The 21529-nt window shown below is 33.3% G+C and overlaps 1 protein-coding gene across 1 annotated transcript in view; it reads right to left on the bottom strand.

The window, feature by feature from the left end:
• The window catches only part of LOC140434466 (uncharacterized), a 72784-nt gene that overhangs the window by 49130 nt on the left and 2125 nt on the right, over window positions 1–21529 (bottom strand). Inside the window, exons 2-3 of the mRNA XM_072522765.1 lie at window positions 16708–16793; window positions 4938–5385 (exon numbers count right to left, since the gene is read on the bottom strand). Coding sequence (XP_072378866.1) covers window positions 4938–5385; window positions 16708–16793 — 534 coding nt within the window. The remainder of the gene's footprint in view (window positions 1–4937; window positions 5386–16707; window positions 16794–21529) is intronic.

Below are 21529 nucleotides of genomic sequence, written 5' to 3'. Positions count from 1 at the left end.
GGCTTTGCAATCTTGTGCGAGCTTCTTCACCATCCTACAAAGACAAAGGCTTCTAAATATGATAGGAGAATAGTACAAAATCATTCTCTTTGCTGGAATTATATATTTCGGCAGTAGCCTTTATGACCATCGTGACACTTTCAGATGAACTCAGATATGATCAAACCAGAAATATTCTTCACTTAGAAGATTAACACAATTATACTATCTAGAGAAAAAGTCCCAAATATTATTGGAGACTTAATCTTGTTCACTGATTGATCTTAAACTATCTATGGCACTGGATAAGTAGTCTTTGGCCAGACATGTAATTATAACGCAGCTTAGAGCCTAAGTCCATATTACTGTGTTCCAGGCTGAAGTTTTTGCTTTGGTGACCTAAATTGATGAAATCCTAAATGGAGACCCCAGAGCAAAGAGAACCACCAACATTTATATAATAGCCAAGCAGTGAGTCGTAAAGAACTCACTCACCAAATCAACACAGGTGAGAAACTGCAAAGATCTATTCAACAAGCTGGCAAAAGACAATAAAGTTTCTTTAATATGGATGCTGGGTCATAAAGAAGTACATGGATATAAACGAGCAAATTTGTTAAAAAAGACTTAAGAGAAACCTTTGTAGGCAAGCCTAGAACCATTGTGTGGTATTACCAAAGATGTTGCAAGAAACGAGATTCAGAAGTAGCTGTCAGCGAATCATCAAAAGAAATAAAGAGGCATACAAGGCAAATCAGGACTAAGAAAATAATCAACATATTGATAAAAAGCTCACAAAATTATCACATCATACCAGGAAAACTGCCCAATAAAAAAAAAGACGAATAACAGACAAACGCCTTGGTGAAACAGAAAACTGGACATAGTAAGAAAAAAAGTAAGGAGGATATCGAGTAAAGTCAAAGAATTGGAGAACTACGAGATATACAACTGTCAGAGTATTTGGGATATACTTGCCAGCACTATAATTCACAAGATTCTTTTCAAGAATCCGGCACAGGGACCCGGCCTACTTACTGATGGCATCTTTGCCGAATCATCTAAAAAAGAAACGATAGAGTCATGAGTAGACTCATGCTGAAAACTAGAACGATCTAAACATTCTAGTAAAGAAGACTAGAAATTTTCTGAAATAAAAATTAAACTGGAGAACGTAAAGTGGGTCCTAAAAGAATTTGTACTATTTAAATCTCCAGGGGAGGATGGAATATTTCCTGCCTTACTACAAAAGGATTGGATATCCTATTGCCTATCCTAATAAAAATATTTAGGGCTAACATAGCATTAGGTTATGTATCGAAGACTTGGACAACTGTAAGGGTAGTGTATACACACAAAATAGGACAACAAGACAACGCCCTACCTAAATATTACAGGTAGATCAGTCTTACATTATTTCTATTGAAGACAATAGAAAAGAATCTTGATAGACGTATTAAGGAGGGGCCATTGAGGGATCATCTCTGCATGCAAATCAAGAAGGACAAGGGACCGCAAAATCTTCGTTCGATCCTTCCAAGCGGAATTTTATGCAGAAAGCACTGAAATCGGATCGGATTGAGTCCAAGTTAGTATTTAACTGTCTTTAGAATCTGATTCGGATCGGTAAAAGTAATAAAGGTGGTTTACTCTGGGTGCCTGGACATACTGGTATTGAAGAAAACAAAAAAGCGGAACTTGTCATTAACATTGCAAAAAGCACAACCAAAAGAACAATTTTGGACTGGGTAGAGCGGATAAAACTGAAGCACTGGTACGAACAAATAGGTCTCAAACATTCAAAGGCTTTTAGACATGAAAATTCGAAGAATAGATCCGAAGATCTGCTAGATATAAATAGGAGTAATCTGCGCATTATCGTATGTCTCCTAACGAAGGGGCATATGAGCAAAAATGGACCCACACAAAAATCAGATTGCAGATTTTGAAAGGCTGATGACGAAACGGAGGAACACGTTCTGTGCAACTTCCCAGGGTTAGATAGGATAAGGCTCAATATATTTGAGCATTTTCACATTGATCCCTATGACTTCGTAGAAAGGCCACCTAAAGCCACAATAGACTTTATCAAAAAGGCTGGGCTGAAGTTACAACTGGTATCGGTTTCTAATTTAAATGAAGTCGATTTGGTTTTTGACAATATATGTTTCTCGATGTGCTGGTAACTTTTAGAAATACTGTCTGCCCTTTGGTAGGTTGATCAAGGTATTATACTTAAATCTTCACTTTAGCAGAATTCTAAGAATCAATCCTCACGCTTATTTTTCTTGCCTAATCCAAACCTACCAATCCATGTCTCAACTGCTCCCTCATTAATTTTGGCTTTTAAATCTCATAAAATGATTGTAACTTCTTGCTTTATATGTTCAGAGCGTTCTTTAGTTGGTTGTTAATTTAGATGGTATTTGTAGGTAGGTTCTGTTGTGCAGCTCGCCGAATAAGTAGATTAGCAGAAAACTGCATTTGTTTTATTTTTATCATTTTAAGAGGTAAGTTTATATAAATAAATGTTTTCCTTTGGTTTCCAAAATGTATGCTTATTTTTACTTGAAAGGATTAAAATTTTGGGACACTTATGAAGTCGAATTTTTAGATCTATGAAGAAATGGAAATGCTCTGATGCGAAATTAATTATTGAAGTACTTTGGGGGTAGGTATAAAATATTTAGTCAATAATAAACAGCAGATACAATGATCGGATTTTGGAAATCCTTTAGTGACACTCGCCTAAATGTTAACGCTACTGATTTTTCATTTCGTTATGTCTAATCGTATTTGTTATAATAACTCTGGTAACATAGTGGATGGCTGAGGTTTATAACATGTTGAATATTTGGCAATACAAAAATAGCTCATATTAGTGATGTGTTCTTCGAACATAAAATCTAGATAATAAAACAAGCTTTAACTTCCTGGTATTGAGTGAAGAAGTCAACAGGTTATCTTTAATTTAGTGTTGAAGGTTAAGCTTAGATATCAGTGATAATATGATATCGAACCATTTTAAACGATTTCATGGGTCTTATATCGATTTCATGGTAAGCCCTTGTCGTACGATCGGTACGATCTTCCACAGTATCTGAGATTACTGGATGGTTACCAGCCACCACTCGAAAAGAGAAACGAAGACTCTTCTGTTTCATCTTCTTATTATTGGAGAAATTGGTATGGATCGGATTGTCACCAACAAGAGGTTTATAAAGGGCTCTGCTGTCAACGGGGTACTACTGGCAATACAGAGTACTTAAGCAGTTCGAAACTAACAAAGGCTCAGGAGTACTCTATGCTCAGAAGGCACCTCGATTGTTAAACAGAGATGTCAGTTTCTCCAGTGTTGATGCGCCATCGATACTATTTTTCTCAATGCGTAGGAATACCATCAAAGCGATAAAACTTTTATTGTTTTACGAATTGCGAAATAAGTTTTTTTCAGACTTTTCCTTATTTCGACAATAACCATTCAAATAGCAAAGTGCTCAGTTCGGATCGTTACTTTTCGTGAAATAATTCTAAGTCTCTTCAGACTTACATTACTTATTTATTCCTGACTGTTGGTCATATAGTGACGCCCTTCGACCGTTCGACAATTTGTAAAATGACTCCGTCTCTCAGTCTTTTATTTATTTCAAACAAATGATAACTGAACGGCGAAGTGTCTACTTCGAGCTGTTTGTTATTTGCTAAATAATTCTAAATTCGTTTCAGACTTTTATTGATTTTCCAACTAATAATATGTTAACAGCAAAGTGCCAAATTCCTTCACTTGGTATTTGCGAAATAATTTCAAAGTCGTGAGACTTTATATCGTTGAGATTAAGAACTAGCCTGTACTCCAGCCGAAGGATCCACTGTTTTTATGCATTTAGTAATTGCATATGCGCAGTGATCTTTCCGTCGAAGCACCAATGAAATGAATAATCTTTGTTTTATTTAACTAGAGTGACAATCTTTGCTGTGATTAGTTCAAGCTGACGTCATCCTATTGGTGGTGGAAGCATTTTTATATTTTCTTTTAACATTTTTTTGTAAAGTTGCTAGTTGATTAAGTGTTTGATAAGTATAAAATATGTGAATCAAGCAGTTGACATTTTTACCACCAAGCCTTGGAAATTTTCTTTTCTGTGACTCTTTACATACATAACATTCTTAGTAGCTAGCATGATAATTTTCCAAGCAATTTACATATTAAATATCTTTTATTATCGTTTGTTTTGGACCTTTTGTTGAAAGGTTATTGCCTACGCATTTTATACAGCGCAAAGTCCTATTTGAAAATTTGTTAATGAGTATATCTATCGTTGGTGCGGGATTTAAAGGGCCGATTGTTCGAACGTTAATCAAAACTTGATTGTAATCAAATATTTAATTACAATCAAATACGTCACAGCAGCTGTCAAAGTTATTAAAAATTGCTTATTGTTATTATTGATTTGTAAATAAAAACATGAAATTAACATCAGAAAGAGTTTAGTTATGGTTTATTTTAAATTAAACTGCAAAATAAGAAAATTGAATAAAATCCTCAAAATGTGACTTATTTGATTTTAATTAAATATTTGATTACAATCAAGTTTTGATTAGCGTTCGAACAATCGGCCCTAAGTGATTTTTACTGTTCATCTAATAAATTAAATCTAACTTTTTTTGGCTTGTTTGCTTCCAGGTTTTTAATTTCTTTTTTAAATATTGTGACTATTATTATTATTAATAAATAATCGATAATAAAAGTTTAACAATTTTCGGCAATTATTGAAGAATGCGCAGTAGAATAATTTGAATAAACTTTATGGTTAAAATTGGTAAATAACTTTAAATTTTACAGAGATATTTCCAATCTCAAAGGGTCAGACCACACAGAGACATTGGAGAAGATAAATGAATAACGACATAACAAAAATATCTTGAGGCAAGAGTTAAACCAGAATATTAAAACTTACCTGAATAAGGTATTAATTTAATTTCTTCTAAACAAACATTTTTTCCAAATTCTTCTAATTTCTTCTTGATATGTACCAAACTTTGATAGAGATCAAGCACTGGTTTTTGTTTTTCTATTAGATCTTTATGCAAAAGCGATAATCTTTTCTTTTTATTTAAAAACTGAATTTCTAACGTGTGTTTGTTAATATTTTGTGTCGAACCCTTTAGCAGTCCAGAATTTGGCTTAGAAAGTTTACCAGTACTGGATTTAACATTCTGATTTGATGGTTTAGCTGAAGGAACTGGCTTGGCTGGCTTAATAACCGGCAGCGGAATACTAGATGACACAGTTGGTTTCTTTACAGCAGATTTTTTTCGTGGGGTAACTTCTTTTTTCGAAGCCAAAACAGATGAGGTTTTTCTAGCCGAATAGCTCATTTGTTGGTCATTATTACCACTAACAGACTAAAATAATAATAAAACTTGAAGATTAACATTGATAAACGGCAACTGAAGTTACTATTATTCACTTTTAGTAACATCAATAATTTTATAATTACAATATTATTTAGCATTATTATAAGGTGTTATCTTATTTAGAACATTCTTATATCTAATTTAGAACCTCATTTTTACTATCTGCAAAAATTCACCAATATGGACGACATCCAGTAACAGTAGAGTAATGCGCCAGTCAAGGTTCACTGCTTTTGAATTCATCAAAAACAATTTATTAATTGAAAATAAAAATATATGTATATATATATATATATATATATATATATATATATATATATATATAGTTAGAAGAAATCTCGGTCGACCGCTCACGATATGGAGTGACAATCTTTAATAGAGGCAACAACCCGCCAATAAACAAGCAAAATTGCTTATATAGAGGAAGAAGAGGTTGAAAAAGAAGAAGAAAAAGCAAAATATAACCTAAAATTAGTAAAATGTTATCCAAAAATAATAAATAAAAATCAGAGAATCTCTGAAAAATAATTGTTTTATTTCTGAACAGATTTGGAAGCAAGCTAATGAGTAAGCCGCTTAATTAGATTAGTACCGTTCAGTTAGCGGGGACACAATAGAGGAATCCAATTTAACCTAAGCCATATTTATTTACCAATTTTTTACTAATTTATTACCACCTTAATAATTTTTCACCCCTAAACCACCCCTCACCAATAACACATAAGGTATTCGTCAGAGTCATAAACAGTAGACTTGAAAAGCACTTGCTTTTCCAGTCTAGTGCAGGTAGACTAGAAAACGAATAAGAGCAGGTCGGTGAATACCAGGGAGAATTGATTGATATCTCAAACTATTCGTGTTAAAAATGATTCAGAGCAGTACGTACGAGCAACAGTTAAAGTTAAGCCTCCTCTTTATAGATTTCAAATAAGCTTACGATTCTGTGATAATAAAGTGTCTGTACCATGCTCTAAGAGTACTTGTAATTTCGAAACATGATCAGACTAGTAAAAATGACCTCAACGAAGATCGACAATAGAGTAAGGCTAGAAGTAAGCTTATCAGAAAAATTTGAAGTAAGAAGGGGACTAGAGCAGTGAGATCTGCTGTCCACAATACTCTTAAATTTCTTTTCAACAGAAGCCAGGTCCGATTTATGACGAAAGGTATGATTTATGATAACAAAAGCCAGGTCCTGGCCTTTCCGGACCACGTAGTGTTAATCGAAAGAACTAAACGGGAACTGCTCAGGATTTTCAAACTCTTTGAAGTGAAGGCTAAACAGTATGGAGTTATTAATAATAAGCAAAAAACCAAGTGTATAAAAACGAAGCAGACCACATATGAAGGCACACAACTGAAGACTACTACAAACAACGAGAGTAAAGAATATTGCTTAAAAAATGTGACGGAGTTTGAGTATCTAGGAGTAACTCTCACAAGTCAAGGGGAAGAAAGCCAAAAAATTGAGAAGCGAATTTCGAGAGAAAGGAAGAAGGTTGGAGCCTTACTCAAACTACTAAGAGCAAAAAACATCTCCAGAGAGGTAAAATTGATACTATACGGTACAGTAATCCAACCCACGGTTTAGTACAGAGGCAAAACATGGGTTATGAACAACAAGCAAGAAAATATGCTGAACATCTGGGAATGGAGTGTTTTAAGAAACATATTCAGGAAGTAAAAGACTATGAAGATATTTGGAGGAGACAAACAAATGCAGAGATCGGAGACCTGTACGGGAAACCAGAAATTAGCCAGATCGTCAGGACAAAGAGACATGGATGGTTAGGCCATCGTGCTAGAATGGCAGACGGAAGGTAGGCAAAGGACTCGCTGCTAAGAGGAAAAGGAAAGAAAAGAAGAAGACGACCACGAAAAAAGTAGCAAGAAGCGTATAAAAACGATCTACGAACAATCAGGATAACAAATTGGAAAACTGCGGCTATGAATAGACGGAAATAGAGGAAAACAATAAAAAAATTCCAAGTTTTTAAAATTTTCCAAGGTTTCTAGGTTCTGTTGAGCTGTATATATATAATAATTTTTCACCCCTACACCACCTCCAATGGGAGCGAATCTACTGACTTAAAGATCAAGCTAACAGAATAAAAAAAGCATTTTTGAGTATTCAAGCCAGCAGAATTAAAAAAACAATTTTTTGAGTTCCGCTGGCTTTTTGCTCTGCTAGATTTTTACTAATTTATTACCAATCTAGCAATTTTTCACCCCACAACCACCCCTTGTGAGAAGTCAATAATTCTGTTAGGTTAAAATTTAAGGTGAAAAAAATATTTTTTTGCAATTTCTCTCTACTCTACTTATAAATGAAATAAGAAAGTGCTTTGGTAAATTTTTACTAAATCTATACTGCTCTGATAATTTTTCAACCCTAAACCATTAAAAACCATACATAAAAAAGTAATTTTCAAGTACCATTGTGTCCTGCAAAGTTTTTGCTATTCGTTTACTACTCTAATAATAATTGTTTGCCCCTCAACTACCTATCACGAGAAGCCAATAAATCTTCTAGATTGAATTTTGCACTGACAAAAAAAAATTAAAAAACGTATTTTGGTAAATTTTTCTGTATTGTACTTTTGCTTTTAGTCGTTTATTATTTTTTACTATCTTCATATTTTGCACACTAGGCGTTAAGTTCGCATTTTAAGCTTTTATTTTGTAGGCACAAAGTCGTACTTTTTCGTAAATTGTGACGCTTTGTTTTTTACTATTAAAAGTAGGCTGTGCTATCGAAGCTCGAGGGCATCTTGAACAGATTTTTGAGACTTTAATTTTAAGTATTTACTCGAATTTCGTTAACTTTTTTTGGTTAGAAGAAGCTTTTTTAGGTTTTTCTATGCGCTGACTCCGAATTTTACAATGAAAATTCTCAACTTTTCTGCTATCAAAAGTGTTAAATAATTAATTTTTGAATAAAACTGTTAGAAATTTTATTGACGCAAAATTGAGAATTTTTAGTGTGAAATTCGGAATTAGCACATAGAAAATCCTAAAAAAGCTTCTTCTAACATTGGCCAAAAAAAAGGTCACAGGAATGGAATATACTTATAGACTACAATTTACAAGTCTTAAGAAATCCATTCAAGATGTCCCTGAGCTTCGATTTTAATGAAAAAATAGCCAAAAATACTATTTCGATTAATTTTTTTATGCTGAGTATAATTTTTGTTAAGTAATTTTTAATATAAAAAAAGCCAGATTCATCTAGGCATGATCACGTCTAGAGTTAATTTTCAACTATTTAAATGCAAAAACGTTTTTATACCTGACGAAAAAATATGACGTTAGGCCCACAAAATTAGAGCGTAAAGTACGGATTTTATGGTCTAGTGCGGTGTACCAAGGTAAAAAATATAAACATAGTAAAAAAGAGTAAAATGTTGAAGTAAAAATGCAATACAGACAAATTTACAAAAACACTTTTTTAATTTTATTTTTTCAGTCCAAAATTCAACATAGCAGAATTATTGGCTTCTCATAACAGGTAGTTGAGGGATAAACAATTATTAGGGTGGTAAACGAATAGTATAGCGTTGCATGACACAACGAAACTTAATATGACTTTTTTTGTTTTGCTGCCGTAACATGACATAACAAGGGTTAGTTGAGGAGTGAATAATTACTACTGTATTAATAAATTAGTTAAAACCAGCAGAATACTGTATTTAAAAAAAAAATTAATTCTGTTGACTCGAATATTAAGCTAGCGGGAACGTTTCCACCTGAGTTTGGTTTAGGAGTAAAAAATATCAGGGTGGTCAAAATTTAGTAAAATCTTACCACAACACTTTCTTATTTTAGTTATAAGTAGAGTAGAGTCTAGCTAATTGGTTTTGCTAAAGCCATTTTCCAGAAAAAAAGTAGAGTGAAGTTGTAAAGAAATAGTTTTTTACCTTAAATTTTTACCTAACAGAATTATTGACTTCCTATAAGGGGTAGTTAAAGGGTTGAAAAATTACTAGGGTGGTAATAAATTAGTAAATAGTATATTACTTTATGAGGCGGAGAAGCATGACTTTTCTTGACGCGTCCGATATTACGCGCCGAACGAAGTGAGGCGCGTAATAGAGGGCAAGTCAAGAAAAGTCGCTTCTTTGCCGAATAAAGTATACTATTTTTTCTTCAAACGTAGCAATTTTCAACCATAAATAGTACAATTCATACGCTATTTTTACTCGAAATTAACTGTGACAACTATCAAAGTCGTCTAGATGTTAGAAATTAAAATAATTAAGTCGTCGGTGGGATTTGCGTCTTCCTGGTTACAGTTGTTTGACAGTTGTTTGCAATTATTAAAGACAGCTTATTGTTGTTGCAACCGCAAGCGCAAATTTAGTGCGGAAATGGAAAACCTAAACGAAATTGAGTCCGCGGCTAATGATGCAGTAGCACGTTGGAATGATTGCTGAAAGTTGTTCTCGACCATCAGTATCATCAACAATTACCAATGCGTATCAAGAGTCGGGAACATTTTTGCACGGTTTCAATTTTGAAAATGCCTCATTAACTAATTGTACTTTTAATATTACTATAAATAAAAATGATGTTTAATTGTTGTTAATGACATTTGTATTGTTGCTTTGTGACATGTTTCATATTGTTGCCATGACAACATTTTTCCCTCCGCCGTAAAGAAATGGGAAAAAAAACTGCTGCCGGCGGAGACATCAAACTTTGACAGGATCAAGTTAGATAAGTAATGTCATCATTATTTGACGTTTGAAGAAAAAATATATTAGAACACTGTGGTATTTCAAAAATATTTTTTTCTTTTAATTCTGCCAGCTTAAATATTATGCTACCGAATTCGCTCACATTAGTATAATTGCCATATTGTGGCAATAAATTAGTGAAACATAAATGAAAAAATTTGACGTAGGTTAAATTGGATTTCACTCATGTGTTCTTGCTAACTTAAGGGTCTTATTATCTTGCCAGTTGGTAGAAGTTATATTCCTGGGTTGGCCGTTCGTGGTTAAAGAGCTTTTAAACAAAAATGTCGAGACAGATCAAAATATTAGAAGAAACTGACGACTTTGAGAAGTTAACAGATATTAAATATAAGCTCAGATCGGAGAAGAAATCTTATCTGACGATGTTACCACTTGTCCTAATGATTCCGCTGGGACAGCCCAGTAGTCAGAAATGACAAAAATCATTTATCCAATCATTCACAGCATTTCTTACATTTAAAATTTTAAATAAATTACAACCTTTACCATTAGATTACAGTGTCTACTTTATTCTAATAATATAACAGTTCTCTACATTATTAGTAGCCAGACCACATCGAATGTCTACATCTATGCACAAACTACCTTCCACCAATAAATATGTCTCGGCTATCAATAAAGTTACAAAACAAACCCCAAATGAGATGTATTTCCGCAATAACTCTAACAAACATTAGAAATCTATAACATCTACTAAAGATATCCCCTTAGACATATCACATTATATATATATATATATATACCCGGTATTTAGGCGTTCCACGCCCTTCCGGTAGGGATCTATGGAGGAGTATCACCTAGCCGCAAGCCCTTATCTCTTGCCGTACTGCTCCACCATAGGCCGATCAGATACCAGCATATTCTAGACTAAGCCGCAGATTCATTTTAGAATTTTAAACTACTGCGTTAGCCTTTTTGTTTTCTGTTCACCGAGCCGGGGATTTGAACTGACATCTCTCGCATTGAAGCGAAGGAGAAGCCAGCCGCCCAGCCCGCTTGGCTATCCGATGACATATCACATTAAATCTATTTAAATCCAAGCAATTTGATTAACCTAGTCTGAGAGACTTGCACGCCCCTTAGAATGATATTCCGATGTTACAATTCATTGGAGCGAGGTTGATTCGTGTTATCAGGAACCACTCCACCGCTCCCCAATGCTCCAGGCCATCCCTTTCCCTCTATAGCACTGTGATGCGCGATAGGGGCTCACTATTAGCCAAATGCTTTTCACGTGGAAGTCCTGGGTACAAGAACTCTAAAACGATATCCTAATTCGATTAATGCAGGCCAGCATGAGGCGCTCTTTTCCTGCTGTCTCTAGTGACGTATCATCGAACTGAAATTGCTGCTCAAAGTCCGGGCTGCGCCAAGTAGTTCGGCGACTCGGTGCCCGAGGATGTGGACCCTTCGTGCCCAGATTTTGGGTTTTTTAAATTTTTTTGGATAGCTGTCGCCTTTTTGTTAGTAGTTTTTAATTTTTTTTGGTGACCGAAGCCTTTATTTATTTATTTATTTTAAGGTTTTTCTGAAAATAAGCATCAATTATTAAAATTTTTAGTGCTGCGTGCTGGGGCTTCTTCTGTTGGTAGAGCTACGAGTTATCTAGACTTTATGTGTTTGCCAGGATTTGCTGTTTTGGTCTTTTGTGCTACCATCGATAAAACACATCATATTTTATTATCTCTCGCAGGATCGGGCTTGAGTATTCTTGAGCTCTAGTTCTGGAAACCTAATTTTGGCTTTTTCTGTCATTTTATCTATCAAATTTACTTGTTGCAGTTATCTAAACAGAAAGAGTTTAGTAACGTATCTGGTTACATTTGCCGCTTCGATGAGGATATTATCTTGGGCTACTTTTAGTTTCTTTTTATCTGAATTACTTATGTGTCCCCATGCGAGAGATACATACGTGATTATTGAAAATATGATGCTCTTTATTAGTCTCATTTTCGTCGTTATGCACAGTTTGCTTTTCTACCTGCGAGTCCTCTTATTGCTGCTATACCTGTTGCTGTTTTCTGGTTGCTGTTTTCCATGTGTTGCGTGAATTTCGCTTATCTTTTCCATTCGATCGGATTATCTTGCACGAACAGCTCTGGGGTTTCTCCTTTCTTTTTGAATATAATTGGTTCTATCTTGTCTGAATTGATTGCTTTTTTCCATTGGATACAACATTTTTCAATGTTGTTCAATACCTTCTGTAGTTTGTTGACCGCTACGTCTAAGTTTCTGTATTTCGCCGCAATCGCTGTGACGTCTGCATAAAGGCTAAGTAGTGTTCCTGGTGTTTTTGGAACATCTGCGGTGTATATTGTATACAATAGGGGCGACAGGCCTACAACTCCCTGTGGCACTCCAGTCTCCGGAGCTCCGTGTTCGGATAGTACTTGTCCTATTCGTACCCTGAAGCTTCAGTTGCACAAGTACGAAGAGATCAATCTCGTTATGGCCTCACTGTATCGGTAGTCTCTCATTTTGTATATTAGGCCTTTTCTCTTTCCACGATCTTGCTGACTTCTGGCAGTAAGCTTATCGGCCTGTAGTTTTGCGGAAACGTAGTATACTTTCCTGGCTTCGGAATCATGATAACATGGGCTTCCTTCCATCGATTTGGAAAGAGCCTATATCTATCTGTATCTGAGTCTGTATGTATCTTTGCTACATTGCATACATTGCGTTCGTTATGTTGGTTAAAAATACTATTGCGTTTGCTGGTAGATACTTCAGAGCTCTATTTCAAATTTCATCTAGACCAGGTGCTTTTCTCGGTATGCTATTTTTAATTAGTTCGTTTATTTCTTGAGAAGATGTGTGATTATCTCCTCTAGTTCTTCGGGAGTTGTAGCAAAATACTGGGGTGTGTAGGAGAGAGGTATAAGAAGAGTGGTCTATATATATGGGATAAAATTGATAGAAGTAAAATAGATAACAATTAAATAAAGAAGTAATAAAAAATATTGAACGGAATGTGGCTAGGCTAGCAATGTAGGCAAGAGAATGACCACTAGAAACTCAAGGATGGATACGGCCAATTTGCATGCCTTTTAAAGACAGTAAATCAGGAAAATATGTATGATGGATAGAAAAGAAGATAAGAAAAATGAATAGATATAATGAAAATTAACAAAGAAAACAAATTGAGGGCGCCAGAAGAGGGATACTACTCTAAAAAGAGTAACGGTCACTCTTCCAGGTATCGTATACTGCTAATATTAATTAAAGTTGATTTAATAAACAAAAATGCTGTAAATGTAAAAAGGTAAGGAAATATTAATAAAAAAAAATTATATGCAAAACAAATTCAAGTTTATTAAATATAACTTCTTAGATTCTGACAATCTCTAAGTTACCAAAAAGTATATGAAAATTTCACAATATAATATTTAAAAAAAAAATGTTGAAAACAACTATAATAAAAAGTGGAAAATTACACAGAATAACTCTGATATAGAGTGTACAACCTACATCTAGGTTAAAACAACCTTAAACAAAATAATGCTAACGTTGGAAGAACGTATAGCCAAGTAAATATATCAAACTTACCTACAATATGACCAACAATATTGTTAAACACCTCTAAATTCAAATATAATAAATAAGTAATATATAAATGGGAACAAGCCAAGTTAAACAATTGAAACGGTCTATTATCCTGAAGGGATAATAACCAGAGTTAATAACACAAGATGAAATATAAAAAAAATTATTTAAGTAAACACATAATGAAATAATTAAAGTTAATAATGAAATAAATGGTTAATACAAAAAAACAATGGAAGATAATCTCTGGGTAGAATTTGAGCTCAAACTTACCGATACCTTACACCAAGGGGAGTTATATTAATTAATATATATATATGTTATAAAAAAAACTATAATTGGTGAAACAAGATATATATAGTTATGAATCAAAAACCAACTGTCCTCCTAGGTGAAACAGTTGTCTGGAAGGATACTCCCGAATGGCTTCGGTGTCCCAGCGAAGTCCTCCTTGAGGTCCGAAATTAGCAAGGAGCTGGTGCTAATTGGCTCAGTTCCGATGATTACGGTCCTGCCCTACCTCTAGGTGCAGGCTGGAGAAAAAAATGAGGGTGGAGTAGACAATACTCCCTGGCTTGTCCCAATGACCCTGATTCTAATAGAGTTGAAGTGGTACTCTCCCTCGGATGTTCTGAGAGAAATTTATAATTCCATGGTAGGTGGCTGAAAACAATTCCCCGTTACTTCTAATCTCAACATTGATAAAAAGAAATCAAAGAAGAAGTGAGGAAAGTTTCTTTCAGCATAAGAAACCGGAGCAAAAAGATAATTATAGTAGATAAAAAAAACTATCCGATCGGATGTAGCGTGACCTTGCTTCACATAGAGTAAAAATATAATGGCCTTGAACAAAATACTATATTAAAATATGAAATAATAAATCTGAATAATAGGATATAGATAAAATACTCTAATGTTCATTAAAATATCTGTGGAAATTGTAATAGATGTTAGAGATTTACGAAAAATTCAGAATTTTAATCAGATTCATGCCGGAATGATTGTAAGCGGCCATACTATACTTGAATTCGTGACCCAAGGTCATTCTGAATACCTTAAGGATGTGGAAGGTGAGAACAAAAGTTAGTTTTTATAATATAAAAAAAATTATTATTTACCAGATAGCTACTTAATTCCGTGCTAGAAATCTCACTTCAGCTTCCCGAGTTTCCGAAAACACCGTCAATTAAATTGTTATGGCTATACTTAGAATATTTAACTTCTTGAAGTGAAGGAAATTCTATGCATTAATTGGATTTTCTTTCGCTAACTACCACCTGTGTACCACTCCAAACTCTCGATCAAAAGTGAATTTTAATTCACAGTTAATTAACCAAGAAGAGCCAGTTTCCACTTCCCCCTAATCTCCTGTCATCTCTTTGGTTCGCAATGGTACCAAATTAGATCAGAGTGACAACTTAAATTATTAAAAATACACACTTAATGGGCAAATGAACACTTAAAGTTAGGCAACCCATACTACATCTCTGAAATTATTTTAATATAAATTGTTTATTATTTTAATATAAATTGTAATAAAAGTAACGACTGTTACAGAGTTTCTAGTTGTTCTTTGACTTCCTCGATGAAGTCTGCATCTTCGTCTTGGTGTTAATTTAATGTTAACTTTCTCGAAAGGGTCCTCCTCATCCCCTCTGCTTTTTCATGTATGGTGTAGACAATTCCATTTTCACCGTGTAGTGAAAGTATGGGTTTTGTATCATTTCTTAATATTTGTTGTAGTGTCTATATGTCTTGCATGTTTGGATCTATTTAAATCCTGCGCCATGAAATAACACACCTAAGGCCTTCCACTTAGTAAATTCAGAAGAAATACATACCAAACTATAAAATACTGTTTAAGTCAATAACGTAAAAGAATAGCAAAATATATAATTTTAAGAACCCAAAATTTAATTCTATCTACTTCTGTCTTTCTATTTTGTATTGCAAACGCAAAAAAAATAAAATTGGTGAGATTTCGTATAGAACAAGGCAAAAAAAAACGTTTAAAACTTTTGTGTAAAATCACAAAAAAATCACGAGACAACAAAAGTTACTAGCCCTCACAGACTTAATGTGCCCTAAAAAAATATGCCCAACTTCTACACAATTCAAATCAAATTAGAGCAACACAAAAATATTGCAGTAAACGCTATACAAATGGACATAATTTCCATTAAAGATAGTAAATATTATTAAAATAGAAAGCCTCATTCAAGACACAGTTAAACACATGAGAAGAAAAAGAAAATGTAACGTACAGTGTATAAACGAATAGATACTAAATAGAAAATAGAATGGAATAATCACATAAGCAAAATGAAGGAGACCTGTGTGGTCAAAATAGCAAGAGATAAATCACCAATCGGCAGAAGTACTGTACAACCACGCATAAGATGGAATGACAACCTTTCATATAGGTTGTCGATAAATAAGCAGAATTGTTTAGAAAGAGGAAGAAGAAGAATAAAAAACATAACTCAGAGGTAATCCCTAAACTTAACGTTGATCCATGCGTGGTTTCAGAAATTTACAAGCCAACACTGGTCCTGAAAAAGCTACAAATAAGTGTAGCAAAGCATGAGAAGTGGACTCACAAAGAGTCGATTAAACAAAACACGGTCAAAAACCGGAAAACCAAAAGATAATGAGTTAACATATAATGAGGTAATGATAATATTTTATTAAGTTAAGCTATTATTATTTTCAATTAAAATGACATGCTTATGAAATACTCGGAATATGCTAATTTCTTCTGATAATCACATCACACATTAAGATATAGCCTTAATAGGACGTATAACAACAATACTTACTTTAGAATCATTAAATTTCTTTATTACTTTCAATATCACTTTATTACTTTCATTATTTACTTTTGTTGTCCTTTTTAACTTTTTAATCAATTCAACATATAATTGATTTTTCACCTCTTTATTTTCTACTTTCAGCTACTTATACATCATCAATGCATTAATAAAGCTAAAGAATAACAGGAAGGACTTACCATTTCTAACTGAGGAAGGCTTGAAGAAAGCAAATCACCATCGAGAATTATCTTCTCTACCTTGTACTGAGAAACTTCATCAGTTGCTAAAACAAAATTATGTATATATAATTATATAATATGTATATATATATATATATATATATATATATATATATATATATATATATATATATGTTTGTTTTGAGGTTTCCGCGGGAGCTATATGTGCTGTCACTATATTTCCGGGTTTGACTCCGCGTTGTAAAATGCTGGTTTTCTTAAAAACCATTGTTTTGGCGACGTTTCGACAAGGTCTCACATGCCATTCTCAAGCCTGGTGGATCTACTTCTCGTCGTTACTCGATTAGTACTGTACTAATCGAGTAACGACGAGAAGTAGATCCACCAGGCTTGAGAATGGCAAGTGAGACCTTGCCGAAACGTCGCCAAAACAATTAGCATTTTACAACGCGGAGTCAAACCCGGAAAAATAGTGACAGCATATATATATATATATATATATATATATATATATATACTAACAACAAAGTTTATTAGGGTTTCAGTCAGAAAATTGGCCGGGATGTTAATGAAACACTCTTATGACTTTTTGTCTAGCTTTCGGAATGGTATATATGGTATATATATATATATATATATATATATATATATATATATATATATATATATATATATATTATAATTATATATGATGTATATATCTATATATATATATATATATATATATATATATATATATAAATTATAATATGATGTATATATACATACCAGACACTACACTACAATGTACAATAAAAAATGTCAGTGTAATAAATAAATTTCAAATAGGCAGGGACCATATACTAATCAGGGCAAATATTGTTCTAGATCTCAAAGTAGAAAGAATAAAATTAATCATAAAACCAAATGTTACCGGTATAAATATTAACAATTTAAAAGAAAACTCAGATCACTACCAAAGGACAATTATTGATGAAAGATTACTTGAGAAAATCGACAACTCTCGAGAATCTAATCGAGAAAATTAATGGAAATCATCCTTGATAGTGCCAAAGAAATTGGAGGTCCTCAACAACCAAATGAACATAATAGTCTGATAAAATTAAAATAATGCTAAAACAATAAAGGTAAATTAAAGTAAGTAGCAATATACAAAGATCGTTGATATAACAAACGAAAACACCAGAATTACAGTCAGAAGTAAAATAATACAACTCGTGATTAAATTCTACAGCGAACTATACAAAGCCCCTGCAATACTTCAAGAAGCAATCAGTAACTAAGAAGATGTCCTTCCGGGAGAAATAGAATCGACAATTACAGAAATAAATAGCGGTAAAGCAGCTAGAATAGACGTTATAATAGTGGAACTGGTTAAATACGCGAGCAAAAAAAACCTGGAAAATCTTAGCAGGCATATTTACAAACTTCCTAAGATCAAGACGCATACGACACCACTGGAATACAGCAAATATAATTCTTATTCATAAGAAAGGTAGCAAACAAGAAATCAAAAACTACAAAACTATAAGTCTACTACCAATCATATACAAGATATTCACAAAGATCCTTAACAACATATTAATAAATGCATTAAATGCTGCACAGCCAAGAGAGCAAGGTGACTTCAGAAGTGGATTCAGTACCCTGATTTTCCAAAATATGTGTCGTTCATAATAATTATATAAATTCTTGAAGCAAATCAATTTTAGGTAAGTAAATATTGGTTAGCCACAATAATTATTTGGTAAAATTATCTAAAACATTTTAAAGCTTTCATTTTTATCATCGGGTATATTAGTGTTACTACTAAATAGTTTTTGTAATTAAAATTTATGAGCTACATGAGAAAAAATTATAATAGTGCCCTTCTTGTTTGATCAAAATAGTTTTCCTATTTATAGACATATATACAACAGTCTTTGTGTGACATGTTTTTGAAAACATACCAATGTACTAATATTTTCATTTTAAGTATCATGTACTTACATTTCACTGTTCTCATTGAACGAAATTATACTTGGTATGTTTGATGATAAGTATACTAAGTAATGATCTCATAAAGTAAGTTATTAAAAATAAATTTTAAGTCTTTAATTGTATACTCTACTGGAATGTTGTCAAGTAGTTTGGTTCAACAGATATAAGAACATGAAAAGGGAAGAAAAGGAAAAAAGGAATATTTTTACTTTACATAATATAAGCAGATTCATTGCAGCAAATATTGCATAGCATAACTATAGAATGTTTATCTTACTGTTTATAGGATGATTGATTTATTGTCTATATTATAAATGTCTTACCATAGTTATTTTTTAGGTGAAATTATTCTAAGAATGGTTTATAAATTGGACTGCTAACCAAAAACAAAACTTTCTTGCTCAAATATCTGAAATAGATTCAGTTTTTGCCAAAAAACTAAATGAAGAAATTCAAAATGATGTAGTTGTTCATGAATCTCACCAAGACATAAATGGAGAGGATATTTTCTAAGACTAATAAAATTATTAAATCTTTATTTTTACATACATCCCGAATATAATATTATGTACTGAATATTATTTTCCTTTAATATATAAATCGATTTCTGACTCTTTAAGTTGTTTGTTATAACTTGGACTTGATGATATGCGAATAGTATTTAATGTGATATTTTTCTAGATGGTATTTATACTAAATATAGTTTAAAGTGTTTATAAATTTATAAATGTATGTTATTTATATCTAACATATTGGTCAACAAAAGATATCACAATGCAATCATCAGTGCAAAAACATATTCTGGAACTGACATCAATTCCGATCATAATCCTGTTGTTGCAAAAGTTCGCGCAAGATGGAAACTAATAAAGAAACAAAAACCTCAACACCAACTATTAGACATCCAATTATTGAAAAACGACACCATACATCAGACAGTAAATAAAGAATTAAACAAAAATTTAGGAAATATCGACCACAATAGAATTAGCGAGTACGATGACATAAACGTTCTGTGGAAAACTATTAAAGAACAAATGAACAATGTAACGGAAAAACATCTAAAAGTAACACCTAGAAATAACAAACAGGAATGGATGACAAAAGAGATTTTACAATTAATGAACAAACGAAGAGAATCTAAAGGAAAAAATGACAAGGACGGAGAATACAAAAGACTAAATAAAATAATTCGAAAAAAAAATAACCGAAGCAAAGGAGAAATGGCTGGAAACAAAATGCGTGGAAATAGAAGAACTAGAACAAAGGCACGATTTTTTTAATTTAAATAAAAAGGTAAAAGAGTGTACATCGACTACCAAGAGAACGACTTTTCACACCATGCTGAACACGGATGGCAAACTGTTAGAATCAACGGAAGATAAACTGAAAGAATGGGAAAACTATATTAAAATTCTTTTTCACGACATACGAGAAGAACCAAGATTGGCAAATAACAACGAAGGGCCAACAATTTTGAAATCTGAAATCATTAATGCAATTAATCATCTTAAAACAAATAAAAGCCCAGGTCCAGATGGAATATACCCAGAAACGTTAAAATTAATCAGCGAAGAAAATATCGAAATATTTGTCCTTTTATTCAATCGCATTTATGATACAGGTAAAATACCCCAAGATTGGCTGGAGTCAATATTCATCTCACTACCAAAAAAAGCCAAACCCACAACACTGCAATGAGTTCCGTCTGATAAGCCTTATGAGCCATGCAGTAAAAGTCCTACTAAAAATCGTACATAATCGTATCTATAGAAAGTGCGAAACAATCATCGGAGACGATCAGTTTGGATTCAGAGCCGGCATGGGAACGAGAGAAGCCCTGTTCAGTTTACTAGTTCTCGCCCAAAAATGCTACGACCAACAGAAAGATATATTTATATGCTTTATAGACTTCGAAAAAGCATTTGATAGAGTAAGACACGACCTACTATTACAACGTTTGCAAGAAGTCGGTTTAGATGGAAAAGACATCAAATTCTTAAAAAAACTTGTACTGGAACCAAAACGCCAGAGTTAGGATCGAAGGTTTCACATCCGCAGAAGTAGAAATTACGAGGGGAGTTAGACAAGGATGTGTTCTGTCGCCTCTGCTGTTTAATCTTTACTCCGAGTTTCTATTTAAAGAAGCATTGGAGGATTCCAAGGATGGAGTCAAGGTGAATGGCGTAAATATCAACAGTATCAGATACGCCGATGATACAGTGTTAATTGCGGATTCCGACTTAGGTCTACAACGACTCATCGACAAGACCAACTCGACCTGTGAGCAATTTGGTATGAAAATAAACATTAAAAAAACCAAAGTGATGAACCAAAACCAAAACGTACCTCAACCTTGCACAATAAATGGGCACATTTTAGAACAGGTCAATAGATTTAAGTACCTGGGATGTTGGATCGATAGCAGCCTAAATCCTGATCTAGAAATAAGATCGAGAATAGAACAGACCAGAAAATCTTTCGAAAAAATAAAAAAACTGCTTTGTGATTCTCGAATAAAACTCGACTCTTCTATATGCAGTTGAAACGTGGACCCTTAAAACATCAACCGTAAATAAATTGGAGGCCTTTGAAATGTGGATCTACCGGAGAATACTCAAAATTTTATGGACATCGCATACCTCAAACGAAGAAGTACTGCATAGAATAGGCAAGGAAAGAGAACTTTTTAACACAGTAAAAGTTAGAAAAACATCATACCTAGGCCACATACTGAGAAATAATAAGTACCAATATGCCCAACTTATAGTGAAAGGAAAAATCGAGGGAAAGAGAGGCCTAGGAAGGAAAAGACTATCGTGGCTCAGAAACATCCGAC

This window comes from Diabrotica undecimpunctata, chromosome 1 (genome assembly GCF_040954645.1).
Source record: "Diabrotica undecimpunctata isolate CICGRU chromosome 1, icDiaUnde3, whole genome shotgun sequence".
NCBI classification, from domain to species: domain Eukaryota; kingdom Metazoa; phylum Arthropoda; class Insecta; order Coleoptera; family Chrysomelidae; genus Diabrotica; species Diabrotica undecimpunctata.
The sequence above is the reverse complement of the archived record's forward strand: the minus strand, read 5'-3'. Positions and strand labels throughout refer to the sequence as shown.